The sequence below is a fragment of the Phyllobates terribilis genome, unplaced genomic scaffold (genome assembly GCF_046119375.1).
Source record: "Phyllobates terribilis strain yellow unplaced genomic scaffold, ASM4611937v1 Scaffold_5__5_contigs__length_657084704, whole genome shotgun sequence".
Taxonomy (NCBI): domain Eukaryota; kingdom Metazoa; phylum Chordata; class Amphibia; order Anura; family Dendrobatidae; genus Phyllobates; species Phyllobates terribilis.
Genome location: NW_027362765.1, coordinates 531,351,867 through 531,377,531, shown reverse-complemented (window position 1 = coordinate 531,377,531; position 25,665 = coordinate 531,351,867). Strand labels below are relative to the sequence as shown.

General features: G+C 36.5%; 1 protein-coding gene across 13 annotated transcripts in view; it reads right to left on the bottom strand.

The window, feature by feature from the left end:
- Positions 1 to 25,665, bottom strand: part of PAX2 (paired box 2) — a 72,973-nt gene that overhangs the window by 43,019 nt on the left and 4,289 nt on the right. For 10 of the 13 annotated variants that reach the window (XM_073685764.1, XM_073685763.1, XM_073685767.1 and 7 more), the window contains exons 3-5: positions 25,399 to 25,596; positions 9,291 to 9,376; positions 7,467 to 7,586 (exon numbers count right to left, since the gene is read on the bottom strand). In XM_073685764.1, coding sequence (XP_073541865.1) covers positions 7,467 to 7,586; positions 9,291 to 9,376; positions 25,399 to 25,596 — 404 coding nt within the window. The remainder of the gene's footprint in view (positions 1 to 7,466; positions 7,587 to 9,290; positions 9,377 to 25,398; positions 25,597 to 25,665) is intronic. The other 3 variants (XM_073685761.1, XM_073685758.1, XM_073685762.1) reach the window with 1 other exon arrangement.

The following is a 25,665-nucleotide window of genomic DNA, read 5'->3' as shown; positions in this document are numbered from 1 at the left end:
CTTTTTGCTGAGTTTTTGTAGCAAAGACTGAGCAGAAAATCAAACTTTTTGAGGAGTTTTGTGTTTTTGAGAAGAGTTTGGAGAGTTTCCGCTCAGTTTCTGTTCCACAAACTCCTCAAAAAACTCTGTGAGCACATAGCCAAAAAAACAATTAAAAAATGCTTTGCATGCTCTCTCCTAATTTCAATGTGAAATCATCCGTGCTGGAATTGTTTAAAAGTTTTAACCCCTTCACGCCATGGCCATTTTTCATTTCTTTGTTTTCATTTTTTCTTTCCCTTCTTACAAGAGCCATAACTTTTTTAGATATTTGTCAATATGGCCGTAAGAGGGCTTTTAATTTGTAGGACAAGTTCTACTTTTGAATGGCACTATTGATTTTGTGCAATTCCACAAAAGTTTTTTTGTGTTTTTATTTATTATGTTCAATATATAGTAAAACTGACCTGGCAATATTATTGCCCAGGTCAGTACAAGTGTGCAGTTATCAAGCATGTATAGTTTTTTTTTTATTTAAGTGGTGAAAATAAATCCAAAATTTGTATGAAAAAAAGTTTTTGCGATTGTCGCCATTTTCCGTGACTCATAACGTTTTCATTTTTCGGGATCTGGGGCTAGATGAGGGCTTATTTTTTGCACCCTGAGCTGATGTTTCTACAGATACCATTTGGGGAAGATAACATGTTTTGATCGCCTCTTGGTGCATTTTATTGCTATGTTGCGGCGGCCAAAAAAGAGGGGTGATTTGAACTTTTGTGTTTTTTTATTTTCTTCATAATTTTGAAAACTTTTTTTACCACTTTTTACTGGCTTCAATAGTTTCCTTAGGAGACTTGAATCTGTGATCATCTGATCGCTTGTGTCATACATAGCAGGGCTTCAGCACTGCTATGAATAGCAGAAATCATGATCTCCTATGAATGCCGGCCACGAGCCAGCGTTCTCAGGAGTATCATAATAACAGGCACGGGGGTCTTCTGCAGGTCCCCAACTGTCATGTCAACCCATCGGCGCCCCGAGATAACATGACAGGGGCGCCAATGGGTGGCCGGAATGATGTGCTTCCCGCTGGAGCGTGTTAAATCTCGCTGTCAGAGATTGACAGCAGGATTTAACTGGTTAACAGCCGCAAGTGGAGCTTCGATCCACCCATGGCTATTTAAGGCACATGACAGCTGATTAAATCAACAAAAAAATACCGTCTTTCCTGAACCAAATTCAACTTGAAAAACCTCATCAAATTTTTCTGTCTCCAAAAAAACTCTTAGGGCAGGGTATGAGGCATTCCTATAACATGAACTAGCCTATTGTCTTACAAGATGCCCATGACAAGCAAACAAGTCTGATTGGTTGTATGAGTGGCAACTTTCATCTGCCTAGTTTTCATCATGTTGTCATTGTTCATTGCTTTGTATGTATATTCAGTAAAATATGTTGAAATACATGAATGCTTGTGTTACATAAAGCTAACCAGAGGAGTATGTCTAAACATGTCTTGGATGTATCACATATACAGTTATATGAAAAAGTTTGGGCGCCCCTATTAACCTTAAGCTTAATGTTTTATAAAAATTGGTGTTTTTGCAACAGCTATTTCAGTTTGATATATGTAATAACTGTTGGACACAGTAATGTTTCTGCCTTGAAATGAGGTTTATTGTACTAACAGAAAATGTGCAATCTGCATTCAAACAAAATTTGACAGGTGCATAAGTATGGGCACCTCACCAGAAAAGTGACATTAATATTTAGTAGATCCTCCTTTTGCAAAAATAACAGCCTCTAGTCGCTTCCTGTAGCTTTTAATGAGTTCCTGGATCCTAGATGAAGGTATTTTTGACCATTCCTCTTTACAAAACAATTCCAGTTCAGTTAAGTTTGATGGTCGCCGAGCATGGACAGCCCTCTTCAAATGATCCCACAGATGTTCAATGATATTCAGGTCTGGGGACTGGGATGGCCATTCCAGAACATTGTAATTGTTCCTCTGCATGAACGCCTGAGTAGATTTGGAGCGGTGTTTTGGATCATTGTCTTGCTGAAAGATCCATCCCCTGCGTAACTTCAACTTTATCACTGATTCTTGAACATTATTGTCAAGAATCTGCTGATACTGAGTGGAATCCATGCGTCCCTCAACTTTAACAAGATTCCCGGTGCCGGCATTAGCCACACAGCCCCAAAGCATGATGGAACCTCCACCAAATTTTACTGTGGGTAGCAAGTGTTTTTCTTGGAATGCTGTGTTTTTTTGCCGCCATGCATAACGCCTTTTTGTATGACCAAACAACTCAATCTTGGTTTTATCAGTCCACAGGACCTTCTTCCAAACAGAAATTGGCTTCTCCAAATGTGCTTTTGCATACCTCAGCCGACTCTGTTTGTGGCGTGCTTGCAGAAACGGCTTCTTTCGCATCACTCTCCCATACAGCTTTTCCTTCTGCAAAGTGCGTTGTATAGTTGACCGATGCACAGTGACACCTTCTGCAGCAAGTTGATGCTGCAGCTCTCTGGAGGTGGTCTGAGGATTGTCCTTGACTGATCTCACCATTCTTCTTCTCTGCCTTTCTGATGTTTTTCTTGGCCTGCCACTTCTGGCCTTAACAAGAACTGTCCCTGTATTCTTCCATTTCCTTACTATGTTCCTCACAGTGGAAACTGACAGGTTAAATCTCTGAGACAGCTTTTTGTACCCTTCCCCTGAACAACTATGTTGAATAATCTTTGTTTTCAGATCATTTGACAGTTGTTTTGAGGAGCCCATGATACCACTCTTCAGAGGAGATTCAAACAGGAGAACAACTTGCAAGTGGCCACTTTAAGTAGCTTTTCTCATGATTGCATACACCTGGCTATGAAGTTCAAAGCTCAATGAGGTTACAAAACCAAAAAAAGTGCTTTAGTAAGTCAGTAAAAAGTAGGTAGGAGTATTTAAAACAAGAAAATGATAAGGGTGCCCATACTTATGCCCTTGTCAAATTTTGTTTGAATGCAGATTGCACATTCTCTGTTAGTACAATAAACCTCATTTCAAGGCAGAAACATTACTGTGTCCAACAGTTATTACATATATCAAACTGAAATAGCTGTTGCAAAACCACCAATTTTTATAAAACATTAAGCTTAAGATTAATAGGGGTGCCCAAACTTTTTCATATAACTGTAACTAATGATTTTTATATTTTTATACAGTAACCATTTCCAAGTCAACATTATTGAAATAATATTCCCAAGTACAAAATGCATCCCATGTGAAACTGCTCTTGAAAACGTATCCAAGTTTTCAAGTTTCCAAAGGTATAATGAGGGAAAATGAAACAGACAGACTAGAGAGGTGCCAAGAAAGAACATCAATGATGCCAGAACCGGAAATATTTTGGAGGACCATAAGTGACAAAAGTACGAACTCTTAAGCTTCAGTGGTATAAAGAATGTTTCTGCCAGCTAACTAGAAGACTTGCCAAGAAGACATACACCGACACTGCCAGAAGAAGAGGTTGACAGAGCCAGACACTTTCAAGTACAGCCATATATTAGGAACGTAATGCCAATGACAAAATATTTTTGGAAAAGTATTTTACTTATCTGAAAATGAGAAGGAGCAGAGAAGTCAGTATGTCACACTTAGAAACCTTTTGTCATTGTATAACTACCAATTACCCCTAAATAAAGAACATTCTGTAAATTGACTTGATGTTGGGTTGTTTTTTAATAATCTATTGAGCCATTCTGCTAGATGGAATTCAACTTGGGACATCAGAAGTTGTCACCTTTCCTAGAGTTTTGAATACGTCTATCTACCTTGTAGACAGGGTATGTACAAAGATATAACTAGGTGGACTTTTCATTCAGGAGCCTGAAAAAACTTGGTGTGAGCTCCGTTGATTGTCACCAAAATTCCCCAGAAGCAGATATAATAGAATATAGTCGGAGCTCACACAACAGGACAATTCAAGGACTCATATTAGAACCAGATGCCTTTTCGGGGGACATGCTGTTAGATCAGAGAAGCAAGGCCTGTTGCATCTGTCTCAGTTACGTTTGGCACCAGCAATTCCACAGTTATACTCTTTAAAGAGCATGCTGTGCAATTTCAGGTAATTTGGGCCATCTTGGGGTTGCAAATAACTGATTACGTCTCTCACGTGGATCATATAATATAAGGGACACGATAAAAGCTGAAAGTCACAATTTAAAAATAAAAAACAAAACCTCTTAGACCAGCAATGTGTAACCTGTCAACACAGCAAAAATCTAACAAATCTATAAAGAGGAGAAAAATAGGCTGAAAATGATGCTGCTTCAGTCACTTCTAATACCTAAAACAATATACCAGGCTGGTTATAAATCCAAGAATAAGGCATAAAACCTGAAACATCATGAAAATAATAATAAATTTGTTCCACGACCTAGACGGAGTATGCCACCAAATTCTCATTTTAACCCGGTCGCTGTCGAATAATCATTTGCTGCTAGGATGTGATTAAATGCCGTTTGTTTAAGATATCTCCCTGTGCTTGTTTCTGTTTAACGGTGGAATCCGGGAAAATGTACAAAGGAGAATTACTTGGCTGATTTCCCTTAACTCTTTCAATAAACAAGGGAGAATAGAAGTGTTCAGCTCTCCCTCTCTCTCTAACACAGAGCTGGTGCTGTGAATCACTCTGCTGCCTTCACCCAACCAGAGAGTTTGGCTACATCATCCTGACACATAATTATCTCTACTCTTCTTAATCATCCGTGCCGCTGCTACTGTGTAATGAAAGCAGCAACAAAGATGACAGAGTAGAGGAGGACTTTCACCTTATATAGGATGGCCAAGAAGCAAGTGTATCTGCAATGTATCTATATTCCCGTAGATTTATACTTTCTTACAAGTAGTCCAGCCGCAAAATCAGAATGAAGAAATCAGAGTCCCGTTTGTTAGGTTCTAGATGGGTTAAGATCTGGCTTATGGGACAGTTATGAGGTCCAATACTGATTTTAATCAATGGCAGCCTAATAGGTGGGATAAAGTTTTATTCAAAATCAAGGGCAAGGGAATGTCTATCACAGAGGCATAGCAGGGATGTCAAACTCAAACACACAGAGGGCCAAAATGAAAAATTTGGACAAAGTCACGGGCCAACCATTATACAGTATAATGGGCCCCACATAGTCCTCCATACAGAATAATAGGCCCCACATAGTCCACCATGCAATATTATGGGCTCCACATAGTCCTCCATACAAAATATTGGCCCCACATAGTCCTCCATACAGAATAATGGGCCCCACATAGAGGTCCATACAGAATAATGGGCCCCACATAGAGGTGGTGGGTCTGGTGTCGCTGGCGAAATAAAACCACCCTGAGGGCCAAAGTTTGACATGTGTGCTCTATAGGGTCCATGGAAAATTGGAGTCAACACCATTCCTCATGGCAAGTTTAACGGTACTTGGTGGTCCTCCTGTACATAAGCCACGTAATGTAAGAATAGAAGTGAGGAGGAAGGAACTGGCCAAAGAAATAAGAAAATAAGGGTGACATCAAGCAGGATGAGGGTGACATCAAGCTTTCTCTCATTGAACTCATTGAGCTTCTGGTCTAATACACTAAAACTTCTAGTTAAAGAAGCACCCCTCCCATCAAAGTTTGTACCCTCTTAATATATTGCAATCACATTATATAGTGCTGTGTATTTACAGTTGCTCATTTAGCCCTTCTACCCGGTAAATTCTTCTCCTTTCTCTGCTCTATGTAGAAATGGGAAGTCTCTTTTCCCTGCATTTATCATCCCCCTCTTCAACTCCTGATTCAGCTGCTCTCTCCTCCCCCTGTCATAGTCCTCCATGCAGAATAATAGGCCCCACATAGTCCACCATGCAATATTATGGGCTCCACATAGTCCTCCATACAAAATATTGGCCCCACATAGTCCTCCATACAGAATAATGGGCCCCACATAGAGGTGGTGGGTCTGGTGTCGCTGGCGAAATAAAACCACCCTGAGGGCCAAATTTGGCCCACAGGCCAGAGTTTGACATGTGTGCTCTATAGGGTCCATGGAAAATTGGAGTCAACACCATTCCTCATGGAAAGTTTAACGGTACTTGGTGGTCCTCCTGTACATAAGCCACGTAATGTAAGAATAGAAGTGAGGAGGAAGGAACTGGCCCAAGAAATAAGAAAATAAGGGTGACATCAAGCAGGATGAGGGTGACATCAAGCTTTCTCTCATTGAACTCATTGAGCTTCTGGTCTAATACACTAAAGCTTCTAGTTAAAGAAGCACCCCTCCCATCAAAGTTTGTACCCTCTTAATATATTGCAATCACATTATATAGTGCTGTGTATTTACAGTTGCTCATTTAGCCCTTCTACCCGGTAAATTCTTCTCCTTTCTCTGCTCTATGTAGAAATGGGAAGTCTCTTTTCCCTGCATTTATCATCCCCCTCTTCAACTCCTGATTCAGCTGCTCTCTCCTCCCCCTGTCAGGGTCTTTTGCAGTGACTGATGACTCATACAGGGAAAATTGACTTCCTGTTCTATATAGGGTTTAGAAGGATTCAGCTAGTCAGTTTTTAATCACGTGATGTCATAGACCTAATGGAAAATAAAAGAATTAGCTGGGTAGAAAGGCAAAATGAGCAATTGTAAGTACACAGTGCTATATAATATGGTGACTGCAATATATTAAGAGGATACAATTTTGATGGGAGGGGGGCTTCTTTAATGTCACATTCACTTTATGAAGAACTACATATCTCATATATTTGCTAGAAAAATTTAAGAAATTCTGGATTTAATAGTCCTGTATTCACAGATCTAGATAGATCAGATAAGTAAGTTGTGTATACTAATGTACTTGTAACAGTGATGTTGTACTATAAGACTAAATCCATAATGGCAACATGCATTGTATTGGCCTGTCCTACACACTTCCAAGGCTCTCCAACCTAAAGTAGCAAAAAAACATCAATCGTCATAAAGAAATATGATAAAAATACACAAAACAGGCTCTAAACCTAAAATATCTCACAAAATAAAAAAAAATGACAGTAGCCATTTATATTCTCTCTAAATGCTGCATCAAATGGCGCATTTAAAATCATTAGTGATTTTTACTAATGGTTAAGAAAAAAATCTCTGAAACAGGACATTATGTGAATGGAAGGGGGGAAATTGCCTCATTCTACCAAAGCATCATTTAAAGCCCAAATTTCCAAATTGCCCTGGCCTTGTAGCCATGTGACTATGTAATGTTGCTGGAGACCAGAGTGTGATGCACAGGCTAGTGCAGGTAAGAAACCTATACAGTGGACATGTCACCAGTCCACTTCCATGACATAAGAGACTTTAAGAGCAGAAGGGTGGTGCGTGGAGGCTACAACTGATCTTGTATAGGAGCAGCTGGTATGCATGGCTTTGAAATTAGACCCTATTTACAAGAGATACAGAATAAAGCTCTCTCTTTTTCCCTACCTTCATCGCGTTTCCTTTTTTCACCATTTGAACGAGGTATACCCAGGATCCCATTTATGGAATATGAGCCTACGGGATCATTGGAGGCGCTGGAGACAGGAGGAGATGCTGTACTGGGAACTAAACAAAATGAGAAAGGACATATAAGCCTGTGAGGAGACAGCTACTGTGGATCCTTCAATAGTTTACTAATGTAAGGAAGCTTCTCTGGTATATTCCCAACAAGAGCACATACATAAGGAAGTTACTATAGCTCTTCCCTATCGAAACAAATAGTCACACACTTCCGAAACAATAGAATCAGCCATTTTGTACATAGGCCTAATATTTAGGAAAACCTACTTTGTAACCAACGACTAGTAATGACTGGTAAACAGCACTTTACTGGTTCCTGGAAAAAAATCTTAGCTGCTTTTAATAGTTTCATTGTCCACAGAATGGCTGTCTCCACTGTTACTTGTCCCAATCAATACTACTACACTGAGTGTTGTATATGAAGATGATGGGAGTGATGTACACTACTAACCTAAAATGTCAACTATTTGATAGACTATTTTGCAACTATTTTCGCTGTGATTTCCTGCAGATTGCTATAAGTTACTAATGATGCCAACTCTTAGTCAAACACTGGAACACGGCAATAGTTAATTTGGCGTACTTTTAGATCTACCAAATCGAGGCCTCTTTCTAAAGACTTTTGAAAAGTGGCTACTTAGGTGCGCACATCTTTTCTTTTTGGCGCAGATCAAAAATTAATCAATAATAAAGTCAGATTCAACACCAAAGGTAAATGTGGAGCAATGTTTTACTATCATTCATATACTGCATTAAGTACTTACAAGTTTAATTAATTGAAATAACTTTTTCTTTACCCATAATGTATTAATACAAGAAATGTGGTAACCTTCATTAATAAATGTATGACTATGGGTGAGGCATGACTAGTCTAATATCTAATACCAGGTTTCATCCAAGTTTGGAAAATCAGCCCTCCTTACTACCGCATGTGGAAAGGACATAATGGCTATCACATTTTTGGTCCTGTAGAGCGGTCCACAAAGGATTTTGCTTAAACTGGCTTTAGGCTTTCTGAAGTTCTGAACCATATTATGGCGCAGTGAAGAAATAACTTAATGATTTAATGAAAGCACCTTACAAGGCTCTTTGTAGGTAATGCAATCAATCTACAAGCACTCTAGTAATGGCTTACGGGGGTTTTTTTTTTTCAGTTTATGAATCACCAAAAAAATTTCAACACAATTTTCCAAAACGACAACAGCTTTTTTATGTCCAGTTCATAACATTTTGTTCCCTCGACTTTCCAATATGATGACACATTCTTCTATTCTGTAGCATAGTGGTTAAAAGTCGAAACCAGTGGTTACTTATTGGTACTTTAACCATCACCTTTTGCCCTTTCTAAATCATGAGTCAGTAATCACATGAATCACAGCGGAGGTTTTCATTGGGCTACTCACTAATTTAGATCTGATGACCTCATCATGACTTTCTATAGGAAGTGAATACAAATGACTGCCTATGTACAAAACACAAAACGCGCTAGCTATGTCAACATGTAATCACATAGTAGTAGGACAAGAGAAGCACTACAGTGGCCCTGCTCTAAGTATTACCACAAGTCATATTCCAAGACAGTGTAAATACCATTTATATTATATCTTTCAATGAATGCTTTAAAACATTACCAATTTTTGGAAATTTTTGTAAGCTCTACTGTGTCTTCTGTCCTTCCAAACCAAAAATGTCTAAGGCAATATTATAGTACATATACTTAAAGGAAATCACATATTGTGAATGGATTACCGATGGTGTGCCCTTGTGCGCTTACTGGTGTTACAGATCCATCTGGCGTTGGGTGAAATGGTTGCTGTACTTTTGTCCTGATGATTCTAGAGAAGACAAAACAAACAAGGATTTATTATCAATCTCAGATATATAATTGATTACTTGGATAAGTTGTGAATACTAATGTATTTGTAACAGTGATGTTATACTGTGAAACTAAATCCAAAATGGCAACCTGTATTCTTATCTGATTATTTCTGCCCCTCAAGTCATAAAAACACAACATACATGCCTATGTTACAGTCCAAACCATAGCCGGCACTCACATCTACTTAAAAGGACCATGCAGGTCTGAAACATATTGCCTGGGAGCACAGTGGATATTTCTTTTCTGCCTTTTTAATTTTTGTGCTGTTGTGTTCAACCATTTTTTATACGACTGGATCAATAAATTAATTATTTTAAGAAGATGTGAGTTCTGGCTATCGTTTGGACTGATGCTATTACTGGAGTATGTTGCCGTGCACCTGGACAGGTGAGCTGATTTCTCCTTTTTCACATTTCATAGATGACTATGTGCTCGGAATTAAAATATCTCAACTCCCACCCAAACATCTGCGAACAGATTACAAGTTTTTACTTTGTTAATGAACCCAATTTTTGATTTAATACTAAAGAAAAGATTTTCTCTTTAACACATTACTAATGACTTGGGACATGATTACAGCTCAAGCAGATTAATGCTGGCAATTCTTTTTAAGCCATAACGAGCTTTTCCTAGACAATCAAGCTGTAAAACCAGCTGCGAAAATCAAGCCAAGTTGTGTTTCGCCAACAGTATGTATGGTTATGAAATAAGTTTAAAGGTATAAAAAGGAGAAGTAGAGGTGAAAGCATCATGGCAGGTTCATAAGCAAGATTGTCTCCTATCCTACAGCATCTAGAGTGTGTTCTGCTTTCTAAACCAAGACAAGCCAGTAATGTCTTCTTATCTCTTTGATAATACATGTTTTTACAAGTTATATCAATGATATCAAACTGACAAATCATCCAAGCAGAGTGAATAAAATACAGGAACTCTTGCTGCCGCCAGGTGTATGCTCACTGAGCCAAGCCTAGGAAGATTTAGGAATATGAGGTTGTGTTACTAAAACACATATATGCTTCGCTGTATTTAATATTTGTATGTATCGGTAACATTGCCTCCCAGTCATTTTATATTTTTAAGTGTGTCCTGTGTACAAGTCACAGTCATATGCACAGCATTGACTTTTTTCTCTTCTCTGTGAACATTGCTTCGATGTAACACCATGATGTATGCTCAGACCATAACAGAAAAGATTAAAAAAAGTGTATAAAAAAGTATCTATATAAATCAAACCTTACTTGTCTATATGGAATTTTTTGCGGTCCATACTAGTCTCAAAAAATAATATTGTTCCTATAAATTTCATCATATTATATAAAAACAAAAGTTTATTGTCGAGGTCCTGTAACTAGAGATGAGCGAACCCGAACTTAAAAGTTCAGAGTTCGTACCGGTCAGTTAGTGTCTGGTGGTGCTAAACGCCTAACAAGGACTTCTCCCAGAAGTCAGTTGCAATGTTCGGAGTTCCAGGGGGCGCCCATTGCAGAAAGGGAGAACATTTTCCAGCTGGAAAGTTCAGAGTTCTGGTTCAAGTTGGGGTTCGAGTTCTGGTTCAAGTTAGAGTTCAGGTCTGATAGCCGAATCGAACTTTGGAATAAAGTTTGGGTCGGATACCAGAAACCAAACTTCCACGGGTCCGCTCATCCCTACCTATAACAACTATAATAAAGGTAATGAAACCATGGAGTTTCCAGTAATAGATTGTAGTACTCTGTTTAGACTCGGGCCTAGTTTATACCCTTTATAACCGTTCTCGGTGGCCTCTGACTTTCAAGAGAAAACAATGACTTCATTTTATTAAAAATGTCATTTATGTATCATTTTTATCATCAGTACATTCTATCTTCATTTACCTATTTGGCAAAAAGTGCTAGAGAAAAAAATAATGACATTCCATTCTGAGTTATTCTAATACTTGTACGGCAAATTTATGCTGGCATTGTACGGGAAAACTTTAGCCCTAAGCAGTTCCCAGACAATATATTCCTTATCGGCGAGGTTAGGCTGTACTTTACTTAGCCAGTGATTAATTCATAAAGTTAAATAAGTGATTTTGGGAGGAAGCCTGTAGGTGTACTCACTGTCCTCTCCTATTGATGATATCTTCATGTACTTGGCTTTGGACTTTAGTAGAGTCATTAGAAGCAGAAGATGACTTATTATTATGTATCATTATTATTTATTCTACAGTCTGAGATTAATACATTCTTCATATTCTGATCCCAGGTTTATGTGTAGGTCTGTTCAGTCATTGTCCCTTTGCTTTGGTCTTTAACACTTAAAACTTCCAAATGCCATAGTCTGACTTCATTGATTTTACCAGAGCTGTGAGGCCAGAGGATGGGGATGGGGTGCAAGCAAAGAGATTTAAATAGAAAACTATAAATTATTTCTGACAGTAAAGCAATAGTGTCAGTGTGCTGAGCTGAAGTCCTGTGTCACTATTAGATGCTTCTTAACCTGGTAACACTATAGAAAAGGTTAAATGGCTGTTGGAACCATATACCTATGGGGCTTAATGGATCCCAGAAGCAAAACAAGGGATGCTGGCCAAATATATCAATGCTCCAGGCCGCTAATATTTATCTTATTATTGACCGGGGCGCTTAGTCCATACATCTGAAACCACCTTGGTTGACATGTGGCTTTGAGGATGATAGAGAACCCTACAAATGGAGAATTATTCTATATTATTATTTTATTTTATTTTTATTTTTTTACGGTAATACCTAGCAAAATATATACACACACATATTTATGTACACATATATAGAGAGAGGCATCTCTGTATTATTACATAATTTTCCATTTGTAGGGTATTTTACCCTCTTCAAAGCCATATAATGTAAATTCATATATATTTATTGTAAATACATATAAAATTATATATATATGTATAGACGTTTATATATATGTATATATACATGTGTAACATTTACAGTATATATGTTTGTATATATATATATTTATATATACATTTATATGTGTATACATATATACACTGTGTATATATATATACAGTACACACACATTTTAGCCATTTAAAGGAGCATCAATAAAATATAATAATATTGCTATACATTGCAATAATAAAGTAAAAAAAAATCTAAATATTGGCCAAATATTTGGCTGCTATTGGTGCCGGGAATATAACAAGCAGATTTTAATAAACTATAGGTTTACATCTTGGATGTACTGAAAAGTTTTCTGTTTATTTCATTTCACTGTAGACACTTTTTTGGTTTATTCATTTGTTAGTGGAAATACCCTATTATACATTCCATGTAAACAAGAAATTCACTGAGTCAAGCACCTGAACTAATGAAGTCTGTTTTCTTATGGATTTGTGTGATATGGTTGATTGACCCGTAAACTAAAATATACAAAGATTTCCTCATACCTTACAGTGCATTCTTAGTAAGTGATTAGGAAGTCATGGAGGAATAGGTAATGACTGGCAGTTTTTTTCTTGTGATGTCATCAAAAACCATGTCATTTAAATATAATATCTTTTTATTAGTTATCGAATGACAGGAAGGGTTGAAAAACCCCTTTACAACATGAGTTGTTGATACTCCTTTGATGGTCAGTAAGCTACTGGATTAGCATTATTAAATATGTAGTTGCTCTAGTCGACTGCAACCCAACACTCTGTTGTTAGCTGTTACTATTTTACTATAACATATATATTACACCTTCTACGTGGCAATAGCTTGACAGAATATTGGCCAATGTTCAGCTTGAAAGGGGTCCAACCTCTACAATAATACCATGCAATATGCCCTAAAATAGCTGTTTTCATCCGTTAGCACACCGAAAGCAAATGTTGAAGACTTTATCTTAGATTGCAGAAAAAAGAAAGGCCTATAGGAGTGTCCTGCTTTATTTATGCCTTAATTCCCCCTTATGCTGTTTTGTTCAGACTGGGAGAGCAGAGGCCATTGTTAAAGACTTTCCCCCCAAGGTGTTCTTATCAATAGGATCTAACAATGGCTCTAGCGGACCGCTGATGTCGATATGACTTTCCCATTCAGGCGTATTCTGGTTTAGTTCTGCAGATCCAGTATAACTGATATTTATAGGGACAGGACCTATTATGTGCTCACTTGGAAGGAGAAACACTACTTTTATGCTGTAAAGAATAGCGTGAGAGCTGATATATACTATATACTGTATATACTATAAATATTGTTATCATCTTCTATAAGTATGGATAAGAAAACAAGAGTCAATACTTTATTTATATTTTTAACTTAGCTCCATAAGAATTGATTGACCGTCTGCCCTGTGCCATTCACATAAATTCAGGGACTTTATTCAGGAGTCATGTTCGTTCTATTGAATAAGCAATTTGGGAGGGTGAATTAACTGCCGTTGCTAGAAAGTCCCTGAAGAAATATTAAAATTGCTGGCAGACCAAATCAATACTCACTGAACACCCAGTATGAGTGGCCTTGGATCGTGTCTATAATGGATATGTGCAGAATCCTATGCCAAATAAAGGGGGAATCCTTTGCACTCACGTAGCTGTGCTTCGCTGTCCGTCAATTTTAATAACAACTGATCTTCTATGGAAAAAAAAGTGATTGTATTTCTTTTTCTACAAGTCCTCCTCTCTTTCCTTTGATTATTCTGAAACCAAGCGTATAGAACAGTTCAGATCAAACACATCAACAGATGTTTATAGAGTCCCTGCCCTATTACTAGCAGTTCAATGTCTGTCACATAATGACTACCTCTAAATAATAATGGAAAGTGAAGGCAGAGCTTACTAAAATCGCTAGTTTTGTCAATATGAATTGTTCGGTGAGAATCACTAAGTGCTGATGTCAGTTGTCACAACATAAGGTAATGGCATGCTCAAGTCAATAGCTTGTATAGGCCAGGTCAGGCTGTGCGCTTCAGTCAATCATAATCCAGTTGAACTGTACATCAGAAGATGTCAGCACTTTATAAATGATAACTACAAGCAATAACGCTCTTTATTTCCATAGATCTCTTATAGATCTGTGAGTCCACAAATGTAATCGTTTAGGTAATTCTAGGTGGCGCATAATCAAATTCAGCCAGTCTGGGATTAGCCTACGCATACTGTAGATGTAAGGATAAAATTCACTGCAGATAACTAATATCACTACAGCTGGGTTTCTATTTCTCTCTGCCATCAGGATCCACTTTCTTGTGCCTCAACTGACTAATTTCAAAATGGCATTAATTGTCATCCGGCTTTTTCACCGGTGTCTGCAAAATTGGTGAATCGGATCTTAAAACACAACATGTAGCATTTTCTGATCTGCCAATTTGAAGGATCTAGTACAACAACCAATAAGCCGAAAGAATGTGAACAATCCCGTAAGAATTTATGGGATCAATTCTTGCTTCAGTTTTCCTACAGTCACTCTGCAGGGGAAAAAAACAGAAGGCCAGAAAAATAGGAAGAAGGCTTCTCAAACCTCTTATAATTGGTCCCATTTAATTAATACAGCAGCAAATATGGCAGACAGATCATGCTCTATATTTACTGACATAGTAAACTACTTTTACCTTTGATAAGTGCCCTTTCCTAAGGCATTACAATGATGTTGCATTAACAGTGTGGAGAATTTGTCCATGCAAGCTCAGTATTTCCAATCATTCAGCTAACAGAGGACATTGGGTACAAGCTTGACAGACATGGCACTCCTAGTCCTGTTTAAACATTAGACATGAGTTGGAGATTAATGGAACGTATGTAATTTCTCAGTGTCAAAGCTTGTGTGCCATTGAGCAATGATAAGAGAAGGTGCATTGAATTTTTGGTCTATGAGTGTTCACTGTACCCCAAACACCTGCTTCAGATAGGGGTAAATGACACCTTTTAATTGAACAACCTGTGCCAAGAAAATAATATAGAACAAAGTTGGCACTGGCACATTATATGGAAGTTACCCAAAATTGTTATGGTACACCACTTTACATAGGCTTAAATTAATTTCCACCCATAAGTAAATTGTCTAATTTGGAACCAAAGTTGAGTTTCCAAAAATCACTGTATAGATTACATTTCACAGAATTTTCCCCCCTTTCCAATTCTACATGTAATTTTATATTTACTTTTAGAGCGTGGAAGCTCTTCTTTCATAGCATGGATTTTTCATGGTTTCCGATAGAGCTTCCAACTTGGACATGGTCACGATTGCTTCCTACAAAACTTATTTTTCAAAAGTTTTAAATTACTTGAAATACCAGTCAAAATGGCCCCTTTCTAATTAGACTTTTATAGCAAAATGTTGTAAAAATAACACCTATTTAGCTTTTTACTATTCCGTGTACGCACCATGTTTATCTCAGTAGCTTGCGTTTGTTTGCTACTATATGCTTGAGCATTACTGTTAACATTTCTTGGGTTAGGTTACTATTTAATTAATTTGTGCACTGAATGTTCCATTTTTCATTATGCCTGTGCGACATTTAACATTTTCAATGTCTTTGACATAAATAATGACACAGGTGTGGCAATGCAGCTTGTGCGCTCGCATAAAGGAAAGTAATATCTTGTTTCTTAAAATCTCTGCTTCACCTTTGCATGAGGACAAGGTAAGCTGCATCTAATATGGCTGAACCTTTGTTTGTTGAATCAGTACAAAGGCTGGTTTCCGTATATCTGGGCCGGTCTAAACATTTTTTGTGGACCTCATATGATCCTAACTGATGTCGAAATGGCATCAGTTGCTTTTTCATTGGTTTCCATTGCAAACTGATGAGCGGATTAATAAAATCCAAGTAGCGTTTATTGATACAGCTCTTTGAAGGGTCCGACTGGGAAAGAGCTGATGGACCAGATGAATGGAAACGATCCCAGAGCAAATTTTAAGATCCGTTCTCGCATCAGTTTCATATCGCCGTTTCGCTTACACACAGAAGGGAAAAATCTGGATCAACAGATACCTGGAAACCCATTCTGACAATTCTATTGTATTATTATGGACTATTACACTAATAGTCCATAATGGTTTTTGGGTTGACAGAAAGGTTGTTGGGTAGCTATAGACTGCATCTTTGACATATATTTTTGCACCCAATAGTGACCCACCTTGCTGATTATTGATTCAAACGCTTTAACAAACAGATTGAATTTGATCATGAGCACTCCAACAAGAATTGGTCTGTTATGTCACATTTTTTCTTGATTGTTCATCATGATAATGGCATGAAAACTCCATAATTTTGCACTTGGTAACAACACGGTAACTAAGCAGCTCTTAGGCTCTGTTCACAACTCATCAGGGGTCTATGTTGGCAAATGTCCTAAATTAGTAATCCGATTGTGCTAATAGGACACATACTCAAACATTCGGCTGTTATATGTTGGTATACCTTTTTGTTAACTACATTGTAAATACTTTTATGCCCCAAAATGACAAAAGTATTCTCAGAGTGATACCTTTATTGACTAACCAGAAAAAAATTATTTTTTATGGTTAGCTATTAACGGTATCACTCCGAGAATACTTTTGTAATTTTTGGGCATAAAGGTATTTACATCGATTTTTCTGGCTAACACAGTACCACAATATAAATTTGTATTGTACATCATGTTAACTACATTCAAATGTATAGTCAAGCAGATTTTTTATATAAAGGGACACATTTTCTACAGTGTAAGTCAATGGATGTATGGCATGTAGTGCATACATTGGGGCCATAAGTTTCATATACCAAACATGGGATATAAGAAGAGCCTAAATTCAGAAAGTCCAGGGTAGTATTAATGGCTATTTGCCATGGTAAAAAAAGATATTTTACATAGACATCTATAACCTAATAATACAACTATGAAAGATCATCTCCAAATGAAACACAACCCGTAGGGTAACAGCACCCTGAGTGCTGGACTTCTTTGCTTCCAGATACAATTATTAATTATGTCATCTACTTATAATATGTAACAATAGATTTAGAAATGGTTGATCCTGGCATGGTGAGACACTCAGGTCTTTATTTTTTGCTGCCGGGGTTGATCTATGCTTGCCATGTATTTAAGCAAATCTTAAATTATAAAGCAATAGTAAAAACAATGTGTTATATGAACAAGTGCTTTCATTTTATAGCAGCCATAACATTCACCGTGCAGTGGGACTGCGCACATAAAATAAAGACCGCCACAGTGGCCGTTACATCCTGCTTTTTTTTACCTAACACATTTGCTTTTGTAATGGCCTTTATCAATACTCCTGGGAGAGCGCTGAATGTTCAAATGCATAAAATAGAAGGTTTTTGGAAGAATGGATTTGTTTTGACTAATTTGCCACTGTGGTCAGATCGACGGGCGCTGCCAATGCTATATTATTATTATTACCGGCGTTATTATATTCATTTGTTTATTCATAATCTAGTGGCATGGGTGTATCTGGATGTGTTAGCAGTCATTTAGCCCATTCTCTTCATAATTGGAGCCCGTACCTTTTTTTTTGCAGAATGCCTAGGCAGCTAGTATTATTGGTCAGAAATCCATGAACACATTGCTGACCCTATGTTTCCTTACTGTGCAAGTAGTTTCTGCTGAAAAGGCACTACACAGTTGTATTATATGCAAACAGCATTTTGCCACAGTGAAATTAACCTGGCGCCCATTTCCATATTTTAGTGGCGTAACGCATGGGTGGGTGCTTTAGAAAGATAAAAAGCTGAGAGTCTGCCGGAATATCTCTCTCTCTGCTCTGCATATAGGTTCACAGTCTATTTTATAATATACATACACCTCTGTGCCTTTTTATGGTTCATTGCACTATGTCAATTTAATATCATATTGGCAAGAAAATCCTTTTTGAGGTCATTATGCGGACAGCGGCAGCCTCTCGAATCTGTTTAAGACAAATAGAGGATATGTTCATTCAGCAGTGCTAGTTTTCAGTTTAAGCCTAGCCCCATAAAACATGTAAGTATCGTCATTATTATAATTATCCAATTTCATATTGTTATTATTATTACTGATACACAGTGTTAGCGGGAAAATAAGGTTTGTAATTTGCCGTAATGTCTATTTCATCGAGGTTTTGTTCGATGGTCTGTTTGAAGCCTAACCTTATTCACTTAACAACAATCAGCATGGCCATACTCGGAGGATATTGCTTTGTAATGTAGCCGCGCAGCTTGGATTGCTTTATATATTTATTTCCGCAAACATTTGGACATGCAATGGGGATATGACCTTGCAGAAAAGAACAATGCCCTAGTAAAGCCAAAGGGATAAAAAAAAATCACTCTGGTTTTAAATAATTGCAGGCTGTTAAACAGAGAATCCTAGCATATCATACCAGTAATGGAAATAAATCCCATTGTATTTGCATTTTAATTTTCCACATAAACAATAGGCCTATAGTGTGCTGGGTTTCTAAAAGCAAAAAAAAAAATCACCAGGCTGAATTTAATTAGAAATGAAAAGTTTATAGGTGCCTCTTTAATACGATTAATGCACAGTTAACATTTATCACATACATATGCTGGATCCTGCTCAAATTGCCCTTTCTTAAGCAGCCACAGTGCATGAAATGAATTTTTCTTCACTTTTTGTGTGTGAATGTGCGTGTGTGTGTGTGTGCTTGTCTCTTGTGAGGCAGCCCGCTCTCTAAACATCTCATTAAAATGTTATGCTGATGCCAGTGTAACGGAAGAAAGACCCCTAGTTACAGTGCAAAGTTCATTAATGCTCTGCACAGATGGGTGGGATTTGCACCTGACTCCTTGCTCTCCACCCTCTATGCCAACAGTTCTAGTCGAGAGAGAAAAACAGGGTTGTGATTTTTCTTCTATGTATCATAGACTTTTAGACATCTTCTACACAATGTGGAAAATTTATACGTCTGGAAATGCTACCTGCATTAGATGCAAGCAGGATTTCACTATCAATTCTTTATTGGGCCACCATGTAATACTAAAAGTAGAGTTTAATCCATTAGAATAAATACATTTGAAGGTATCTGTCATATCAAGCACTTAACATATGTGTCTATTTACCTATAATTATGTATTTCATTAGAATACTAATGCATTTTATGCACAGTATTTACATCTATGGGCTAATATTCATTGATCGGGTTAACATAGTACTTATGCGGTAACAGCAGATCAAAGAATAATCCCTCCAGGGCCTGCATTTAATAAATTAGGGTAGAAACCAACGTAGCGATATTCTTTTTGAGGGACGTTTCTGATATTTTGAAATAAAAAAAAGTTTTGGTACCATGTTAGCCAGTTGAAAAAAGATTGCTCTCATGAAGAAAAACTAGATAATAGTCATGTAGTTATGATACCTTTTAATAGCTAACAAAAATAAAATATATAATGTTACAAACTAAGCTTTCGAGACTTCTTAGGTCTCTTCATCAGGTAGTTATACCAAGCCCGATGAAGAGACCTAAAAAGAGGTTATACCATGCCTGATGAAGAGACCTAAGAAGAGGTTATACCATGCTTGATGAAGAGACCTAAGAAGAGGTTTTACCATGTCTGATGAAGAGACCTAAGAAGAGGTTATATTAAGCCTGATGAAGAGACGTAAGAAGATGTTTTACCATGCCTGATGAAGAGACCTAACTAGAGGTTATACTATGCCTGATGAATAGACCTAAGAAGAGGTTATACCATGCCTGATGAAGAGACCTAAACAGAAGTTATACCATGCTTGTTGAAGAGACCTAAGAAATCTTGAAAGCTTGCTTTGTAACGTCATTTATTTTATTTTTGTTAGCCATTAAAAGATATCATAACTGCAAGATTATTATCTTGTTTTTTCCACTGAGAGCAATGATATTTTGAAAACTCGGGTGGATCAACATTGGCTTGGTCGGTCTGATACTCATTGAAATTCAAAGGAATCAAGTATGGCCGCAGACATGAATACTCAACCACACGCAGGAGTGACATTGCTAATCACATGTAAAAAGTCTCCAAAAGTTTGATGAAATTCTTTAATTCTGTATAAGCATTAATGATGTTGTATAGACTTCAGACGCTGACTAGATCAATGGAGGATTATTTCTTGATGGCACATAAGTCTCTTGGGGAGATTTTTATTATATTAAGTGCTACTTGTACTTGGAACCAAAGTCTATTAGCATTGGTCTAATGAAGAAAAGAGCTTATTTTCTGTATTATAGCAAAATGAAGCATATTCAACTAGCAATCCATTCTCTATCCATGCCGTATTATATGTTGGATATGTATTCAGTGGAATTTATGTTTCCCATTGAGGGATTTCCATATTGAACTATTTTGCCTTGTGCTTCCCAGTGCAGTGGATCTGGTTACAATGTTATTGATTGGTTTTTGCACAGACAGGAGGTTTTGTGCTGGTCCCTGATCTAAATCTACCTCTCTATGGGCCAATTGTTGCAAATATGGGATAGGATTGCATTCTAGACCACCCTTGATGAACCGTGCTGCATTGAATGGACATTAATAAATGGACTTGGGTTGTGTGGTGGGAAGGGAATTGAGAGGTTTCCTGGTACATTTATGGATTTATAGCACTTCATATCAGAAGTGATTATCTTATTGAGTTTTTAGTCTTTTGTGTTATTCAGCCACCAATCATCTAAATGCTTGGATATAGCCTTGATTTCTCATACATTTTTGTATTTCTTTGAATCTAAGGTTACATTACATAATAGTCTTGTAAATTCTAATAATCCTAAGCCAAGTTATTTAAGTAGACTAGTTGCAAAAACCAAAGGTGTACATTAATTTTTAGATATATTGATATGTGAAACAACCTCCGAGAACTGTTGGAACCTTACATTATATGAAATACATTGGAGGACTGGAATATTCAGGTAGGAAGATACCACATTGTTTAGAAAGTGAATATTTAGGCGATGATTTTTCTTTTCGAACATATTCTGAACACTTATTTGGCATTGGACGTATGCCTCTTTGCTCAAAGATATGGATTATCCACTTGGAGGGCAAAACAAAAATGAGGTTATCCAAGAGAGGCACTTGTTACTATATAAAGTACATGTAGCTATGAATCATGGCGGTTTACTATACATCAGTATAAGTAATCATAAGACAATGAATCACAGATGACTTCAAGAGTAAAATAGTAATCATTGCCTCTTGGAGGTAGCAGCCCACAGTTCATTACAAGTCTCTAAAAGTCCATTCACAACAACCTTATCTTAGAAATATGATATAACTAACATAGGAACAAGCAAAACTGCTTAAATTTGATAGAAGCCAAGATGAACCTTGCTCAAGTAGACCAGTGTTAAGCTAACAGTCAGTTAATCCAACAGTTGTATAAGGAAAAATGGAAGGCAAATCAGCGGCCGTGCGTAACTGCAATGACTTGGAGAATAATTCATTTTTCAAAACATTTCCTAAAAATCTGCATTAGAAGCCAAAATTTATACTTTATCAGTAAATGAAAAGTGGTAAAATAAAAATGATATTCTATAAAACTGCGCTGATAAAAGTATCTTGGTTTTTTTTTTCATTATTTTGCTAGCTCTATATTACAGTATATTGGTTTTCTCAAAAATTGGTGCCAAAAATTTAACTGCGAACTAATATGCCTTAACGGCTCAAAAAACTTCAAAACTTGAAATGAAATATATTCAAACTATAATATAATAAAAAAAATTATAATTTCAGAAACATTTTAAATAATCCGTATCTAACCCAGAATTGTATCGGCCAAATTTACTATTAATAAACAGACAACTTAGAATAAGAGAAATAGATAAAATAATAAATATATATAAAATACGCTAAAAATAAAGCGAAAAGTACGATGAAGCCTGAATTGTACAATTATCATACTATGAAACATTACAAATACAAATGCACTTGGAATTTGAAGAAATCTATTATTTCCAACAAACAGAACGCAGTAATTAATCTTTGTGACTGTGATACATTTACCATGATATATTTCTCTCGGCTACAACTGACTAAAAATTACCTTTTTGATCATCAAATAACTACATAACAACAACCGCCAAAATACTTGTAGATTCAGAAAAGTTTTAGCAATTCAAAAGTTTAAAATCAATTCAGGCATTTTATGAATGAATTGTCTTGGTGCATGAAGTCAGAGTCTCAAAATGAACATTTAATCATTTCAATTTTCAAAACATAATGAAAGTTACAATATATAATTAAATGATGAGAAAATGTGATTTAATGTCCAAAATGTCCTTAATAAAAAAAACTTTACTTATATAACAATACTAAACCCTGCTATAAAATATGGATCTGCAAATTCTGCAATAGAATTTTATACCTTTGCACATCTATGGCAATACCCTCAAGTAGCTGTAGTGATACATTTGTCACCATCATTTTAAGACTTGTGATCGGATAGCAATTATTATTCCTCATTCTATAAATTATTGAGTTTTCTTTGTATCCACTAGCCAATGAAAAGTCTTACAATCTAGACTTAGAGGATATCTCACGATGTCATATAATTCCTTTGAAACTTGTCCTGAATGCATACGCACCAGAATTGATTGCGTTATATGGGTCATATCCCAATATATAGTCTTTGGTTTTGCATAGGACTGCCTATACTTCACCAGCCCAACTCAAAGAGTTGTATTAATGATTCAATCCCAATATATAGTTTTTGGCTTGGATAGGTCTGCATATACTTCACTAGCTCAACTCATAAAGTTGTATTAACGATGCAATGCCAAGGAGTCAAATGTCAAATTCTGCACTGCTATGTATGTGAATAAGCATTTTATAACAGGAAATCAGTAAGCTATCAGAAAGACCCTGTATGAAAACGATTTCATTATTGTGCTTGTAGCTATATTTCATTGTAGGCCCCATTTACTTAAAATTATTAGCCCTAAACTAACTATCAAGTTACCAAACTACATGTTTAATAGTTGAAAAAGAAAAGGTGGCGATTCCAATTCATTCCATAGACAACCTGCTCTGGGGCAATGCGCATATTATCCAAGACATAAAACACAGTCTACTAATGCCAAGATATTAGAGAAAAGTCTGAGTGGCTTACATCACGCATTCATTGTACTGTCTAGTATAGCCATATATTAAGAGGACTCTAAACTTAGACTGTTTAAATGGCGTAGGCCAAAGGCGGATCAACAAGAGATTAAAGAGCTTAATTAAATGGTAGACGAAACTACAGAAAGTTGTGTAGTAATCATTACATCTGCTGGACTACAATACTGAAATATTCCAAGACTTTAACAATAGTCAACAGGATCATTGACATAAATATGTGAACCCATCTTCAGTATGGTACTTCATCCAAGCAATGACAATATACTGTGGTTTACAACAATGAGATATGTATTTTCTGTCCATCAACTGCACAATTGAGTGCATCTCCCTGTTCGTATAACATTAACACGCTATTTTATTTTTTTTATTTTATTTTTTTTACCGTACTAAACTGGGATAAGCTCGAAAAAAAAAAAAAATGACTGGGGGAAGTTTATTGTAAAGTGTATAATTAGTCTATCAGTATTATGTTACCCTGTTCATATCTTAATAACCATTTTAATACAGATGACACACACAGGAATAATTTCGTCAAGTAGCCCAGCAGTATATTACAATGCATGTGTGTCTCAGGGATTCTTTTTGAGCCAAGGTACATTCCAGCAGTTAATTTTACCTGCTGCTTGCGAGATGACTTGGGATAATTCCATGTCATTTGTGAAATATTAAAAACATTTAGGTAGGATGCCAGAGCAATTGGAACAGATAATATCTAAATTGTATTTTCTGCTGTTTCTGCATGGTATTCGCAATTATAGCTGTACCCTTTCCTTAGTTATGCTTTTTGAATATGTAATAGTAGTGCCCCAGATCTTATGAAAGGATAGTGAAACAATGGCATTTATGTGCTGGGCTATTGGTTCAGGGCAGGAATAGACATTAGCGGCTGCTGTAACTATATATATATATATATATATATATATATATATATATATATATATATACATATTGCTCGTATTTAAGAAAGAAAGAAAGAAAAAGAAAGAAAGAAAGATCTATAGGTATCAATTTATCTAGATAGAAAAAATAGATTGTAAGTAGCACTCCAATGGAAATCAGTGAAAAAAGTGGACTTTATTCACATAGATACATGAGATGTTTCAGATCCTCATTTGAAGCTTTTCATAAGCGTGTATATATATATATATCTTTATATGCACATATAGATCAGAGTTTAATTGAATTATAAATGCAATATATATATATATATATATATATATATATATATATATATATATATGCAATTATCTCATCATTCCAAGCTGTAGATCTTACTCTATTACTTCTAGCTTCTAGGATTACATCCGTACATATTTATGAACAAATGAAAGCTACATTTAGATACATATATTTTTTCATACAGTGTTTTCCTTCTCCATTGGAAATAGACACATAGATGACACACTACTGACTACTTAACAGGATGACTATGGTCTATGGACAGGTGTAATCCTATAATAGCAGTAATTATAGCCAGCGCTGTATGTTTTCCTGATACAGAGAAGTTTTGGTTACTTGCTGAATCCCCTGTAATCCTGCTCCCATCTTACACTTTTGCATTTGCCACTTTTAAAGTCTGTTTGGTTAAGATAAATAAACATTGGTATTTTAATGGTTCAGTAGCTGAGACTCTGGTGATTGTCTGTAAATTTGGGAGCTGTTAAATTCTTAATTACTGAGAACACTAAACATTAGATGGAATATACTCATAAACAAAGGGAAGGCAACAAAAGTGACATTTTACACTTAGATGCAAGGAGAACATTTCAATCATGGACCCAGCAGAAGAGAGTCATTTCTTTACAGTTACATCCAATGTACCAAACATAGCTCAAATATTCCAATTCATATAAAGCAATGCATAGAGAAGACAGAAGAAGCTGAGCACAAGGTCAGGTGAGAGGTCATAGAATAATGGACAGTATTACAGAGAGGGTGATAATGGTCATGTTGTACCTGTTAATGGAGGAGACGCTGGGCACAGTGTCATTGTCACAGACGCCTTCTGCTAGCAGCCTGTCCCGAATCTCCCAGGCAAACATGGTTGGGTTTTGCCTCTTGTATTCTGCTATTTTATCTACTACTTTCGGTGTTGCTACTTTAGGTTTCGATCCACCAATTACTCCTGGTTTGATGCTGCCGGTCTCATAATACCTGCACAGAGCATTTAGTTTTAGTAACACATCAATATATATATATATATATATTTCATATATATATACA